Source organism: Onychostoma macrolepis, chromosome 04, assembly GCF_012432095.1.
Source record: "Onychostoma macrolepis isolate SWU-2019 chromosome 04, ASM1243209v1, whole genome shotgun sequence".
NCBI classification, from domain to species: domain Eukaryota; kingdom Metazoa; phylum Chordata; class Actinopteri; order Cypriniformes; family Cyprinidae; genus Onychostoma; species Onychostoma macrolepis.
The window spans coordinates 29,047,667-29,064,310 of record NC_081158.1 but is presented as its reverse complement, the minus strand read 5'-3'; the positions used below and the strand labels follow the sequence as shown (position 1 = coordinate 29,064,310).

At 36.7% G+C, this 16,644-nt stretch overlaps 1 protein-coding gene across 4 annotated transcripts in view; it reads right to left on the bottom strand.

Moving 5' to 3' along the window:
• mpped1 (metallophosphoesterase domain containing 1) overlaps positions 1–16,644 on the bottom strand; it is a 63,332-nt gene that overhangs the window by 37,816 nt on the left and 8,872 nt on the right. For all 4 annotated transcript variants that reach the window (XM_058773116.1, XM_058773115.1, XM_058773114.1 and 1 more), the window contains exon 5: positions 14,162–14,387. In XM_058773116.1, coding sequence (XP_058629099.1) covers positions 14,162–14,387 — 226 coding nt within the window. The remainder of the gene's footprint in view (positions 1–14,161; positions 14,388–16,644) is intronic.

Sequence of the window (16,644 nt, the reverse complement as noted above, 5' to 3'; positions counted from 1 at the left end):
TAATGATAGTCTTAAGTATAAATTGGGGGGTGGATAATGAATTTGGACCCTGGGTGAATGTTTCTGCTCCACCGCATCCGATCCGTACAGTCCGAAAACCAGCAGTAACAAACCCATCTGTGCAATGAGACATCTGCCCACACAGCCTGACACGTCTCAAACTTATACACACACACACACACGTACTGGCCTGGGCACACAGCAGACTTCAGAACAGCTGTGTGGACTCACACTCATCAACAGGAACATTCACAGCACTGATTAACATAACGAGCCAAGAGCAGGGACTCACAGAAGTGTTTGATAGCTGATGCAGGGCTTTAAAGGAACGGATCGCGCAAAAACGAAAATTCTGCCATCATTTACTCGCCCTCATGTCGTTCCAAACCCGTACGACTCTCTTATAGCATGCTGAATATAAAAGGAGAATCTCATTAGCACATTAGCATATTCAGATTTGGCGAGGCGCAATTGGCTATGAGACACACGAGAACCAATGGAGTTTGACATTATTCATGTCAAATCTGACACTACGTGCCAAATTTGAATAAGCGCAAATTCCTTTTGTCTTCCGCGGAAGAAAGAAAGTCATACAGGTTTTGAAATACATGAAGATGAGTAAATAATGACAGAATGCATGGATTGACTTTAAAAGAAAAGCCCTTTAAAGCATTCTTAAAGGCAGTTCTTAAACGTCTGTGGTTGCATGAATAAAGACCTCTGCGTTTGCAAAGCTACATTCGGTATTCCTTTTGAAAAATCAAGCTTAATAAATGCTTACCGCAAGAAACAAAAAAGCCTCAATGGACAACATCTGCAGAGAAGCTCTCGTCTTGCTACTGTGTGTAGGTGTATGTGTGTCCGCAGAAGAGACGAAGATGCTCAACAATCGTGAGCAATACTAAATTAAACTTTTCGTTTATATCATGAAAGTCAAGCAAGAGGTCTCAGACTTCCTGAAAGAATCCCCGTGGCCCTTCACAAAGATGAAGAAGAGCAGAATAGATGAGAGAAACAAAAACGAGGAGTCGAAGAGATGACAAAAATTAATCGAGTGGAAGAAAAGCAAAGAAGAATAAGAAATTAGTTTTTCTCTTAAACACAAAAACAAAGGCTCACACTGTCTTGGTTTTGTCTTCTTAACATAAATAGTTTATTTTTTCTTTCGTGATATACTTTATACAGTACCTACATCAGTACCTACACACACACTGAAATCCTGGATTTTCTGAGTAGCTAATCTTTATTTAAATTTATTAATCTGCTCTTACTAGAATACTTGATTCTGATTGGTCAGTTTCAGTGTAGTTCTGTCAAATATTGTTCTAAGAGCCGCTAAACGGACTACATTCTTCCCACAAAGCTATGCTAGTCTCTCATGTCTCTAGCATCACTCTGCGATCAGTATCTGCTCACATATTTTAAAAAATTCAACTTAAATCAATACTTCACCAGATTTATGTATCTATTTAACAAGTAGCCATGTAGTAAGTGGGATAATGTAATTCTCAACCTTTACGACCCCCCAAAAACAATGTGTGACTATATAACAATATGTGAAGGCCCTCCTCTCTAAGCTGATATTCTTCTGTTGTCATAAAAATAAACAAAAAAGCCCCAAATAAATATGATGTTTTTTTCTGTATTTGTACTTTTGATCCGTTTTTTACTTTTTTTTTTTTTTTCAAAGCAAAAATGCATCATCACATTCCTGAACACTTGCCTTCAACATTTCATCTTCAATTATAAGTGATTTTCAATTAATGAGTGAGTTTTATTCATTCTAAATACTGGGGAAGAATTTATCAGAGGAAATCTGTAATATTTCACAGATGCATAAATATTGGGTATATGTCGAACGTCACCTGACCAAACCCGGAAAACAAGTCTCATCGCATCCACTTGTAGGAGAGCCATATTAATTAATGATGATATCTATGGACTTTTAAAGTAGTCAGTTAAACTATTTAGTTGTTTTTATTGTTGCCATTTTATTCAATTTTAATATCTAAATGTTAGTGACAAGAATAAAAAGAATTATTAAACAGAATAACCTTTTTAAAAGCATTGCAAACATCTTTACTGAAGTTTTTGACAAAACTAAAGACATACTGTACAGTATCCTAGAGCAAAAAAAAATAAAAAAAATAAAACATTCTGAATATTTGCACAATATGCCTTTAAACTACAAAGCACACGGTGTCTGGAGATACTTCACTGAACGATTACTTCTGTTTCTTCCGTCGGGTCCCTTGGCTTTGTCTCTCGTTCTTCTTCTGGGAGGATTTTAGGAGCGCTGAGAGATATGTGCGACTCAAACAGACACCACGCATGCAGCGCTAATGAGCTCCCTCTGGAAGCCCTCAAACACTCTGTCATACGTTATAATTGTGTTGGCAATACGTTCGGTTGTGTGTTAGCAGTTTGTACATGGTGTCGGAGCGGACAGAGAGGAAAGAGCAGGATAGAAATGGAGAGAGTTTAAAAAAGAATGACTGAGTTAACAGGGAAATATCAAGGCTGTGTGTGTGTGCGCACACGTTTTTGTGACAAATGAGGCCATAAATTTGTATAATGACAAGGGTATGACATAGGTATTACAAGGAGAAGGTGACTTTTCAGGACATTACCCCATGTCCCCACTTTTCAAAACGCTTATAAATCAAACAGAATGGAGTGTACTGAAAATCTGAAATAACACAAAGTTTCATGTAAGGGGTAGGATTGGTGTAGGGCAATAGCACATACAGTTTGTACAGTATAAAAACCATTACGCCTATGGGATGTCCCCACTTTTCACAAAAACAAACGTGTGTGTGTGCATGTGTGTTTGAGAGAGAGAGAAATAAGCTGTTGCCAGACCCCTCTAGTCTGAACTGTGAGGAGCAGGTGCAGGACAGCAGCACCAGTGTGTGTGTGTGTGTGTGTGTGTGTGTGTGTGTGTGTGTGTGTGTATGTAAATGAGTGTGAACGTGTGTCAATGGCCGTGAGTGTGTGTATTAGAGATGAGACTGTCATATGGAGCGGCTTGGAGCGATGCAAAGCCATTGCCTTCTGGGTAATGAACACACACACACACACACACATACGCAAGGTGAACTGGTCAGGTCATAGAAACTTACTCCTGCTGTGTTAATGCGCTTTGTGTTGGCTTACCAGCATGGCCTTTCAGCTCAGCTGAGAGACGCAGTTTACACACTGATGCAATTTCAACTCTATTTTCTGTCTCAGCTTGCCCATCTGAAACTTTCAGTGGCTTCTTAGCTTGTTTCAATACAAATGCAATGCATTTAAAAAATAATAATTTACATTTAGCAGACGCTTTTATCCAAAGTGACTTACATTGCATTCAAGTTACAGTTTTTACATTTTATCAGCTCTTGCTTTCCCTGGGAATCGAACCCATGATCTTGGCGTTGCTAGTGCCATGCTCTACTATTTGAGCTACAGGAAATTTATTTATAAAAATGGTTTTAATACAACTGCAGTGCAATGCAAACCAAACACACACACACAAACAAATTAGATATTAGAAACTAGATATTTAGAATGTGAATATTGTTTTTTAATTATACTTAATCTATATACATATCAATATATTATGGACATAATAATATATACATTTATAAAATATATTAAAATATTGTATTGTAGGCCTTTCTAGTATAGTATAGTATAGTATATAATCTCAATTTATAAACAGTATTTATTGAAGAAAAATGCCAGCATAAAATTAAAATAAATAAATAAAACAATTAAAAATGTTTTTTTTTTTTTAAATCCTGAGACTGGCCAATACAAAGTGACCATTTTCATTTATTAATTCATATAATTTACTTGCTAAATAATTACAAATGGACAACAAACAGTTTTGTAGAACTCAAAGAAATCAATAAATTTTTGACACTGGACAATACCATTACTTTTATCAGAAAGGATTTTTTTTTTTTTCAATACAACAGCAATGCATTTCATTTTTAAATGAGGATCATAAAAAATAAATGGTTTTGTAGGCACCCTTTTACCCCAAATAATCATATTTGTGTGAATGTGCATCTGTGTAAGGAATAAAATGTCTCCATCTCTAATTGGTGGCAAAAATACTAGCCACACAAGTTTTGCCACACGGTACCGCATTTCATTCCTCCACAGCTGTGCAGAGAAAATAAATATCCAGTTCAGAATCGAGAGCAAGAGAGGTGTAATGAGCAGGAGAGGGAGTTAACATGAAGAAAGTGAGGTAGCGTAGCAGAGGAAGCGCAGAAGTGCTTGTCTGGGATTGTGACGGTGCTGCTAAAAATCAGCGGCTAATTCCGCCTGTGTAACTGCTGGACATTTTTCCTCCCTCTTCCCTCTCTTTCCCACAGAGTGATAGTTGCCGTAGCAACCGTGGCAAATCTTCCTTTTCTCAAACAGATGTCCCATTTAGTTGGAAATTAGAATGTGTAAAAACCCAGGAGACTCAAATTATTTCCAAGTTCTCCGGGAGGAGGGAGACGGAGAAGAAAAGAGGAGCGCGGAAAAGAAAGGAGTGGCGAGGGAAGGAGAGAAAAAGAGGAAAAGGGAGGGAGAGGGTTACATATCCTCCTCCTCAGGAAGTGTGAAAGTGTGTTGATTAGCCATCGCTGTGGGGCAGCTAATTTTGACGCCCGACCACACGCCACAGCCAGCACTGAAGAGGCAGCAGCCGGAAAAAGACACGAGAGAGGGAGGACAAGATGAATGCAGGATGGGTACCAACCATTGTATGGTCCATCTTTTGCTTAATACGGTGTATAATTTATTCTCTGGATCATTTTTTTTTCAATTTATGTCACAGTCGGATGCAGAACGCAACTGATAAAGTGGGTGACACTATGAAGAAGAACAGAGATAAGCTGAATTATCTGTCTGTTTTGCAGGTAAACAGATTCAGCGTTTATGAGAATGTAAAGAAATTCCCCGGAGCTGCACACACTCACATATGTGTGAAGACTCAAGCGCGGTGTGAGAGAGGAGTTTCGCCTTGGAGACCAATTTACAGGTAACATCCAGCCAAGACACGAAGCCCCACAGTCAGTTGCTTTTAATAAAAAAAGTTTCTTTTTCTATCGTGTTCCCAGCAGAATGACTGACACATGGAAATTGGACTGAAAAGAGTGGAGTGCTGGAGTATTTGGTCCGCACCTTGAAGGCCCTTGATTCATGTAAACATTCCCCAATGGAGCAAAGCATTAGGCTACAAGATAACCCTTGGACCAGTGCTCAAAGTTTAGTTTTTTTTTTCTTTTCTTTTTTCTTCCCGCAAAAAAGTTTGTTGCTGATGTTTTAAAGCATAGCCAATGATTATGCATAATTTGCTGTTATTAGGGTCAGATATTAAAAAGGTTTTGAGTCAGGAATGCTAAAAACTGCCATAGACATTTCAAATGTGGATCAAAAAATGTAATTATGTTTATCTGTGATCCATATACATATCAATATATGGCTATAACAATATATAATATATTATAATATTTTATTCTAGGCCTATCTAGTTACAGGTTTTAACACTATAGCGCAGGGGTGTCCAAACTCGGTCCTTGAGGGCTGGTGTCCTGCAGAGTTTAGCTCCAACCCTAATTAAACACACCTGAAGCAGCTAATCAAGGTCTTACTAGGCATACTATAAGCTTCCATGCAGGTGTGTTGAGGCAAGTTGGAGCTAAACTCTGCAGGACACCGACCCTCCAGGACCGAGTTTGGAAAGCCCTGCTATAGCGAATATTCAATTTTGAATTCATATAAATTACTTAATAAATAAACACTAATGGACAACAAACAGTTTTATATTATAGAAAAAAGGTCCTCATAAAGGTTATAAGTTATTTAAAAAAATAACTTTTGGTACAACAAACTGAGTGTTCTGTGTAACAATAATATGGTCCATTTTTAATAAGTAAAAAAAAAAAAAAAAAAAATAATAATATATATATATATATATATATATATATATATATATATATATATATATATATATATATATATATATAAATAAAGGTAATAAATGGACGTTTAAAAAATAGAAGGTAAAAAAACTTAATTTCTGACACTGAAAATTACTATTATGTTGGTGGTGATGTTGCAAGTAATAATAATAATAATAATAATAATAATAAAATAATAAATAAATAGAATAAATAAATACATAAAACCAGGGCTATAGCCTTTCTAATTAATTAATTCAATTCAATTACATGACTGGACAACAAACTGGGCTTAAAAAATAATAAGGTAATATATATGGAAGTTTAAAAAAAAAAAAAAAAAAAAATCTAATTTCTGACACTGACAAGTACAATTACATTTGCATTTGTGGCGTGAAAATAAAACAAGCCTATTTTGAAGCTGAAATAAATGTGACCTTTTTCCTGTTCTTGAACTATATACCAAGCAGCCTCATAAAAGACTATAATGCTCATGCCTGAAGCCCAAGACACGAATCATATGAAAAAGCATAAAAACCCCTCAAGATCTTCCCAATCAGCTGGAAAGAGACAAGGTCGAATAACTTCTCAGTGTTTAGAGAGGCTAACTCAAGTGTGTGAGCGTGAGGGGTCTACATGACAGGACTAGGCCGCTCCGACACCCCCCTCTCCCTCAGGCATCTCAGATGTTAATTGAGGAGGTCCTCCTGTGGCCAGCCCTACATAGCCAAAGCGGTGAGCTCTTTTCCCCGTGGGGAGACACGACTGATACTGTACTAATCTCTCCTCTCTTCTCAAATCACTCTCCACATCAGCCGCCACTTTAATTAATTCACACAGACGCGCCGACAAGGTCAAGCAGTTAAATGCGCTGTTTTATATATATCCACCACCACACTGGCCTCTTCCTCTCCATCATTAGGCTCAGTTCCTCCTCTACTCCTTTTTAAATCACTCGCTCCGTCCAAATGAAGGGCCGTTCATTAGCGTCTCGTGCCGTGTCCCCTTCATCAGTGAAGAGGAGTCATCAAACACAAGTGAGGCAGGTACACCAAAACAGAAGAGAAGAGAAAAACACACATCCTCTCTGTCTTTCACTAAACTTTCTTTCTTTTTTTTGTTTTGATGAGCTTCTTTAATTGGGCCACTACAGAGGAGAAGCAAATCCTCAATAATTAAAAAATCTAATTACGGAGTCTTTTGCATCTCTGGCATTAATTATTCCTCGTGGAGTCACTGGATAGCGAACATCTCTCCTATTTTCATTTCACTTTTACAAGGGAAAAAAAGTCTTATTTGCTTCTTTACGCTTTATCCCCTCCTCTTTTCGTTCTCTTCTCCTCCTCTTTGCATCTTTCTCAGGACAAATGTTTTAATGGAAGTCATTGATCTGAAATAACATCATTAAAAATGCTTAAACATGTTAAATCTCACACACATACAAACAGTGGTCGACTGATATGGGTTATATGACCGATGCGATATCTTGGAAAGCAGGGTGGCTGATGGCCGATATAATTTTGTTTATAACTAATATTTAAGAAATTTGAAATAATTTGAAAATGGATTAAAAAAATAAATGTGTAAAGTAAACATACTTATACTTTAGATGAAAAAGTATTTTTCACAAATAAATACATATTTAATAAATATAATTAAACAGGATTAAACACTGTAACCAACAGGGCACTCAGTATTCTGGGAAGTTAAAAAAAAAAGTTTCCCCAAATAAATCCAAGGTAACACTCATTTTACATACAGCACACAGTGAAAATGACATGAATATAACAGTGGGCAAATGCATAAAGCGCAGCATAATTTGAAATCAGGAGTTTAACGTTTGTCGATCGCGCATCTCCAGTGAAGCTGAACTCTCCTCCTGTCCTCATTCAATTCGCACGGATCGACCGTCACGCAGAGATCACGCGATCAGGCAGGATACAAATGCACTATCCATATTAGACAGAACTGTTATCAACGACAGCGAACAAGAGGGAGAATGTGAGCGCTGTGTGCTCAGGCGCTGCCATTCCCAGCTAAAGTCCGCCGCACCATCAAAATACAAGTCCCGCCTCGAATGCATCAGCTAAACATAAAAACTTATCGGCCAATGCCGATATTTGAAAAATGCCAAATATCGGGCTGATATATCCACTACATACAAGCATGGGATGAGCAGTATGACTAAAATAACTTCACATCATGAAGTCATCCAGAAATCAATTTTAAAACTATAAACAGTTTATATAATACAAAATTCATATATTACACTATTTTTTTCTATAATCTATTGAATTACATACTGAAATCTATTTTAAACACTTACTTTGTACTCCATAAATGCTAAACACTATAGCAAAATCTCTAATGATTGAAACATGTCTACAATAACAGTACTGGCCACATGCCGTCATGCAAAGTTACACACATATATGTTGGCAACCAGGTGTTCAAGAACATTGTCGGTGATCATCTGTCTTTGCTTATGGATGCCCTGCTGTGCTATATAACCGCATAAGAAGCCCCCTGCTGCCCCTCAGAGCACGAGAACGAGACAGACAGAAAGTGATTGACAAAAATGTTTTACACTCAATCTCCTTTGCTTTTAATGATGTAGTCTGCATTTCAGAAAGACTGACAGCAAAGCAACGACCTAGCGGGTAGCACCAGTTCTTCTATTTTGTCATTTGCAAATCCTGTTCCATTCCTTTTACACATAATTTTATGTTGTGACTACACTTTCACTGTTAAGGCAAAAAAAATTAAATAAATAAATAAAAATAATAAAATAAAATAGCACATTAACATAAATATAAAATCAATACAGATAAAATAGAATTTCGTTTTTTATATAAATTAGAGCACAGATTTGTGACATGGTTTAGATATCAGTTTGAACTCTAGAGGAGACATGAGATTGCTATGGTCTTTTTTTCTCTGGAGAAATATAAGTCTTACACTCACAATCTTAAAGAGAGATTTTTTTTTTTTTTTTTTATTACTTCCCCCCCCCCCTGTGGGTATTCCAGCAGTGTTACGAATTAATTTTACAGTATAAATCCTTTTCCAGTATGAATTAAATTCCAATCACTTCCATTCCATTCCCTCCCTATTCTAGCTTGTACTATTCTGGACGATGTTTGAAACTTTGTATTGCTAGAACTTTTCGTGTCATTGCTTGCCTCCTTAAAATGAATCACTTGGATAAAAGCTTCTGCTAAATTAATAAATGTAAATGTAATTTTTAAATGAATATGCATCCCAAAAATGCATGCAACAATAAATGTTGTTCAAAATAGTATAGCATGCCAAACTGCTGACGTCATGTCAGCTACCTAAATAAAAGAGCAAAAAGTCCAAAAATGCCACTTTTGTCTTTGCACACTGTGCATATACAAAGGCAAACCATCACAATCTTATTTACCACCAAAAGTCTTTTAATTTCCATGCAACTTAATTTGAATCTGATGAGTTTAAATGCACTTTTCCCAATTACCTTCTACCTGGTCTTTTACTGCCGGTGCATAAACATTCAGCTAGCAGCTTTCCACTGACGGTAACCCCCCGCAGGGCACACAGGATGTGTTTGTGTTCACCAAACATCATCGTGACTTGTCACCGCGTCTGTGAGTAAACGTCCATATGAGCGCATACGCAGGAGATGAGGGAAAGTTTAAGCTGTGTGTGCGCGAGTGTGTTTAGCTCAGAGCAATATGTGCTGTGGGTCCTACACATTGTTTGTGCTTCACGCTCTCTGAAAGGGACAGCCATCCTTAATACTTCATCCACCCACACCGGCTCACTCACACACGCACACAAATAGGCACAAACGCACCACGCGTCTCTGCATTTGCAGATCTGCGGATGACAAATGACTTGTAAACTTGCATTAGCGTCAGCAGAACAGAAAAACACGCCACATGTTTCCCCCATGCAGTTCTTTTCATTCCAGAATCACCGCATGACAAATAGTCAGGATTTGGGAAAGAATGCAACGTGCCAAGATCTCATTTAGCCCGGCAGAGAGAGAGCGTGTGCGTGAAAGCACGCAGATTACGAGTAAGGATGGGTCCAACAACCGGCTAGTTGATTAGAGAGGTCGACTAGTCTCAGACATTTTCTTATTTAGTATTATTCTTTTTCTATTTTAGCAGAGGTACGTAATTTAACATTTCATCTGCAGGGTACAACCCTCTTAGAGGGTTTAATACACTGCTGCAACAGCCATATATATATTGCAGATAGACGTCTTTGGCCATTGCGTCAAGACTAATGTTGTTTTTTTTAACATCTTGCGCCATGAGCGCTATGTTTTTAAGATAGCGTGTCAAGTTTCAAATTATTTATATTTTAAAACCAAAGTGGCTTTCCTGGTCACTTTTGTTACCTAGATAAGATCAAATGAAAAACAACACCTTTGTTTTTAACAAGTGTACGGCAGTTTTTTTTGTTAGCTGTAAAGCTTTTATAACCCACGTTTAAAAGCTAAACTAAAAAAACGTAAATAAGCAAGTAAATAAATAAATATATTGATTTATTTATTGTAAATACATTTCTACAGCAAGTAAAATAATAATAATAAATATCATTTTTCAAATAAATATATAAAATTACTATAACAATAATAACATTATTTAGCCCATTTATTAACTGTTTTTTTTAGTAATATCTACATGTGGTTTCACTGCATTTTACAATTCTTTTTTTTTTTTTTTTTGCTCAAACAAGTTTAGAAAATACACCAACACACACTGTTGTGCAGGCCAAATCAGTAAAAAAAAATAAATTAGGGCCACAATTTCCATTTTGCTAAATAAATCGGTACAAATGGGCAAGATGCTTCTGCCACAGAATGCCTCTGCATTTTATTTCATTCAATTGTTTTTGAGCTCAAGCATGTGCCCAAAATGCCCAAACTGTGTTTGAACTGCTCTCAGCGACTCTACAAGCCCACTGTCAGAAACAGTGTACAAAAATGTACTTACACCATTAGAATCAAATCTGCAAGTACTGTCCAATTAAGGTTACAAAAGCTTGTAACTGAGGCAGTACCCTCAAAAGGTAAACATTTGTACACTAGTACCAACATACACTCTTTAGTCATAGATAAAGTACAAAAGGTGTACTGTCCCAGTGACCAGCTTTTGTACTCCTAAAGGTTCAAATTTTACAAATATTTTCTGAAAATGCAGGTAAAGTGAAAGGCAATAAAAAACTTGCCAGAAGATAAGAGAGGGGTGAAGAGCAGTGAATTGATGCTGCTGTGGTCTCTACTAAACTTCTGAGTAGTTGGATGGACGGTATACTGTAAGCTCTGCTCCAAAACATAGGCAGTTGCTTTCTAAGGTGACATTTTAACTGAAATGGAACCTCATAAGTGACTGACTTGGAATACTTATTATATATTTGGAATACGTTGGAATTTTTTTTCCTGGGATTGTTTTCTCTGTGAAGGATACATGTGATGATGAGAATCTGGCCAAAACAAGGTATCAAATAAGTTGCCTACTATTTGGAACAGCCTTGACACTTAATGTATCTTAAAATACAGCCTCAAAAGACAGCTTTGGGAACAGAACAATAAATGAAGAAGCCGAAAAGTTAGAGATGAAGTAATAAGGAGATGGACGACTCTACTGAGAGATGCAGTGCTGTACAGATCACAGACAGCCATCCCCCACAGCAACACAGGACTCGGCCCATAAATCCAGCGACTTAAAATCTCCATGGAGATGAGAATTTTGCCACTCTACCCCAGTGTGGTGGAACGTCTTCGGTGACAGGAGGACAGAAATGAATGTAGCACTAGATGGACTGACACAGAGGGAGATGATGATAAAAGACAGGGAGAAGCTCACAGACACACTTTCTGTCCGTCTTCCCCTATGGCGGAATGCTATTACCAGATCTCAGTGGTTTTATTAGGTCCGTATGGTGTAAACACACATACACACAAGCACACTGGCACGAGATGAGGATTTCTGTCAGGACATATCGGAGCGGATTAATACTAGATGGTTTAAATCTAGCTCACGAGTTCATGACTGTTGTAAACACCATCAGCTTGACAAGCCACAGTCACATAAATAAACGCTTATTTATCAACTTTGATGTTGTAAGAGCTTACTGTGATATTTGCAGAAGCCGCCTGTCAGTGAATACACCTTAGATGGGACCCACACACACACACACACACACTTTACACCTCTCACGCATAGCTATAAAATGAGAATATATCATAGACTTCATGAGATCATGTTGGTTGTTCACTACCAAACCAAACCCTAACCCCAAAAAGAAAACTTTTTGTAATAACAAAATACAATTTATTTAATAATAAATAAATAATAATAACAACGTAATAATTTAACTTTTTGAATTTGTTTTTAATTTTAGCGACACCTCCATGTTGTTTCTAGGGCTGCCACTAACGACTATTTTCATTTCAATTAATCTATCGACTAATTTATTGATTATTCAGTTAATCTAAATGATTAATTTCCCACAAAAAAAATGTACAATTTTACTTAAGAATAGTTTATTAAACTATATTTTATTAAACCAAATGAAATCCAAATTTCTATGAAATCCTTTTTTTTAAAGCAAAACTAACAGAGTGCAAGAAGCAAGTGTCCATCTCATAGTCCAAATCACTGAAATCAAAGTATTATAGTGTAAGAATGACAACATATCCAGGTGTTCTAATAATAAAATTATAATCAAAAAACACTTTTTAAAGGAGTATTTACCAGAAATATTATTTACCAGAATTTATTTAGGTGAAAAATGTAAATGTGCAGTATTTCTGAAAAAAAAAAAAAAAAAAAAAAAGAAATCAATTAATTGGAGATGCTTTTGAATGGAATACCATTAAAACAGAGTACATAAAAACAAAAATGGAAAAAAATGAATTTGGAAATTAAACGGATTTCATAGGGCCCTATAATTTTATATATATATATATATATATTTTTTTTTTTTTGTGGTAATAAAAATAGATGTAAGTGAACAATAGCTTTTAAAATGACTTAAAATACATATATAATAGCAATGAGGCAATAATAATTAGTTCAAATAAAGCATCAAAAGCAAGAAATCATATGGATTTATTGAACAAAACTGTTAAAATACATAATGTATTATAAACAATAGAGCTACATTACGCATTACAACAAAGGCTGCCTGACGATTGTTTTCACACATTACGGTGCGATCTAATCCTTGTTTAATATTGACCAAGTACCATTTAATTCAAATGTCCACTTAATTTTTCATATTTGGCCATTTCTTTAGGACAGAAATGCTATAGCCACTGTAATTAAATGAATATGTGGACATCAAAACGAGTTTTATTTTGAAACCGCAATGTATTCTCCTGTGTTTGCGTATATTTATAAATAATTTACCTTACAAATCTGATGAAATGACGCACATTGAGTTCCCAGATGAATGTTCTAATAAACCCAAACTCACAACAACATGCAGAGATGGAGTTTGAGACGCTCCAAGATAACAGTTTCTGTAGAACTACTGTGAACGGAGACGCTACACGCATGTAAATAATTAAAGCGCATTATAACTGCATCGCATATAATTATTTAATTAAATTGTAGCGTTTGTGAATTCACAATTATGCTTAATTATGATTTTTAAATGGGTTTAATATATCATGCAGCCTTGGAAAATAGTCTAATAATGTGTTTTATGGATTCTCGTCCGTGAAATGCACTACTTCCGGTATTTGGCCGGTTACTCAACGCAAGCAAAATGAAGTCGATGATTTTTAAAATCGAATAGTCGAATAAAATCGACGAATCGCGACAGCCCTAGTGGTTTCATTGTGTTTTACTATTCTCATAAGGACATTTTTGCTCCGAAAAGTTTAGAAAATACACCCACACACGCTGTTGTGCAGGCCAAATTAATTTAGAAAACAATTACCTGGTATGCAGTTACAAAGCATCTGTGTTTATACATAGAACTCAGGGTCTACAAACACACATACTTATTCACACACACTGGCACAGAGGTAAATCGCAGGACATGGAGGGGTGGCAAAAGAAGTGTTAACAAGAGAGATAGACAGAATGAGGGAAGAAGGAGCAAAAAATGAGGAAGACTTGAGGGGGAAGGGACAACACAACAACATATGGTGACAAACACGGTGACAGGAAGACTTGAGAAAGCATGCAAGAGAGAGAGAGAGAGAGACTCACCACGGTGAGCCGTAGATGCGGAAGCCCCTGACGGTAACATCAGAGTCCTGCAGGTAGATGCAGTTGGTGAGCAGGGACTGAACATTCTCGTAGTTCTCTGGCTTGAGTTTGGAGGCCGAAGGAAAGTAGTAGAAATCCTGCTTAATCAGGTCCGCCATAAACTCCTGATCGAACGTCAGCTCGTGGTTCCCGGCTATAACGATTTTTATCTCGTAAGGCAGAGTGCCTGAGGAAAGAGAAAACAGCTATCATGATAAAGTGCCTCGATTAAAAGAGTATCATTGGTTATTTTTAAACTGATTCTTACAATGTTGCCATGTTAAATAAACGCATTTCTCCCACACTTTTTACTAGCAAATTCCTATAACTTTCCAAGTCATTTGTGGTGATAAGGAATTTTATGAATCATTTTAGAGACAACGCACTCAAAAAAGCTATGAGAATAGCTAGAAAATTCAATATACGTAGCTATCACCATAACTTTATGGATTTTATTACTCCGTGTATGGTTCAAAAATGCAACTATACCAGCTTTGAACCATTTTGCACCAATGAGACTGCAGACTTTTTGCATTTTCTACACTGAATTTTGATGAAAAATCTGCAAAACAACTTGATCAATCAATACCTGTTTAACCAAAAGTGTTAAACAAAGCTTAGAGCTGAAAGCTTAATCAAATTAACCAAAATATTTAATAAATGAACACATAAGGGGAAGGGGGATGTGTATTGCTATGAATGACAGGCGGACGAATACTGTGGAAATCTGCACTGCTTTCTGTAGGCACAGATGCCAAGCGGGGCTGCCAATAAGGTGGGCTACACCATTCTCCTTGAGGTATTAAGTTGGTTGAGTTTGTGTTTTTCGGCTTGCAATAAATTAAAGAACTTGTTTTCGGCTTTTCTCTGAAACAATGGAAATTAATATGGCACTTCATAATTCTGACAATAAACGCACAAATATTATTACTCCTCATTCCATCTCTGTCTCCATTTTTTCACGGTTCTATAAAATTTTCACCGCACTGGGGAGCGAACCTGTCCACGCCTGACAAACACAAAGACAGTCTGTCCCCACAAATCTCCTCTCTCCAAATCGCTCTCCCCGCAGCCCTGCGGATCCAAGGCGAAATTACCCCAAACATCTGGAAATGTTCCCTTTATTTGAAAAGTGTCATAAAAGAGATGAGATGCGTCAGAAAGTGTAAGGTTTGAGGTGTGACGAAGAGTTCAGTCAGCCTGTGTTTTGACAATTACGCAGCCAAGCGCGTCCCTGAAAAGCGGCAATTAAATTGTGGGCGGGAAGGATGTGGGGGGTGCTGGTTTTGAGGACCTACAAAAAAAAAAAATGACAGAGCGCACACACACACATACACGCTTATGCTCAAAACGTGTGACTTAACAGCAATTTGCCTGACACTTAACACATGCACAATACTCCACGGCACCTCTAAAAATCTGCGGCCATAAGCACAATTTTACCATCGCTGGGAGATGATCGTAAAAGTAAGACATGGGCAAAATTTGAGAGTTTTATGTGTGTATGGCAGATGCTTCACAAGAATCAGCACAGGAGTTTTGGAGATTTAAAGCCTCCTTCCAGAGGCAAAGATCTGATGTCTTTTATGGTTGCTCAACACTTTTGTAATGCATGTAATAAAGAACTACCTTCCAGCTCAATCGTTTGCTTTACTGTTATATGATTTGATTTCCAAGCAGATTTAAGAGAGTTCATATCTTCTAATGCATGTCAAATCCATAATTCAACTTCAATTTCTCAGACAGCTGTCAATACACACTCTATATTGCACAGCTCTATGGAATACTCCATTCTGATTGGTCTTAGCATTTTGTTGCACCCGGAAACAGATTCCCTGCTGTCTTAGTTTTATATTTCTCGTATCACTATGCAGTCTGTTTCTGCTAGTATAATAAATATTTAATATATATTAGGCAAATATCCATGTGAAAAGTGGAACAATGTACAGTTAGCGGTTCATTTTTGCAAAAGAAATCCCTTCAGAGTCACACTAGATCCTTTACCTCAGGGTCCCGATCTCACTGTCAGGGTTTATTTTGTGACTATACATTGTACTTTACCTCAATGGTTCTCAACTGATTTTGGTTTAAAACCCAGACATTATATTCAAAATGATCTAGCATGTAAAAATAAAATAAAATAAAATAAAAATTTTTATTAAAAAATAAAATAAAATAGTGGTTAATTAGATGCACAGCCTATCAACAAAAAGATACAAGGATGGGATTTTAAAAGTTGATAAGCCTGTTTATCTTGTCATCTTAATTATGCACTCTTATATGCTTAATTGCATTGTGCAGTATTATTTTCATTTAGCATTGCTTTTCCCTGCCATCCACAACCCTGTTTTTTGGGATCACGACCCACCAGTTCTCCTTCTGCTCATCTATATTCTCACCACATAAAGTCATTTGTAAATGTGCATCTTCGCATCCAAAAAGAG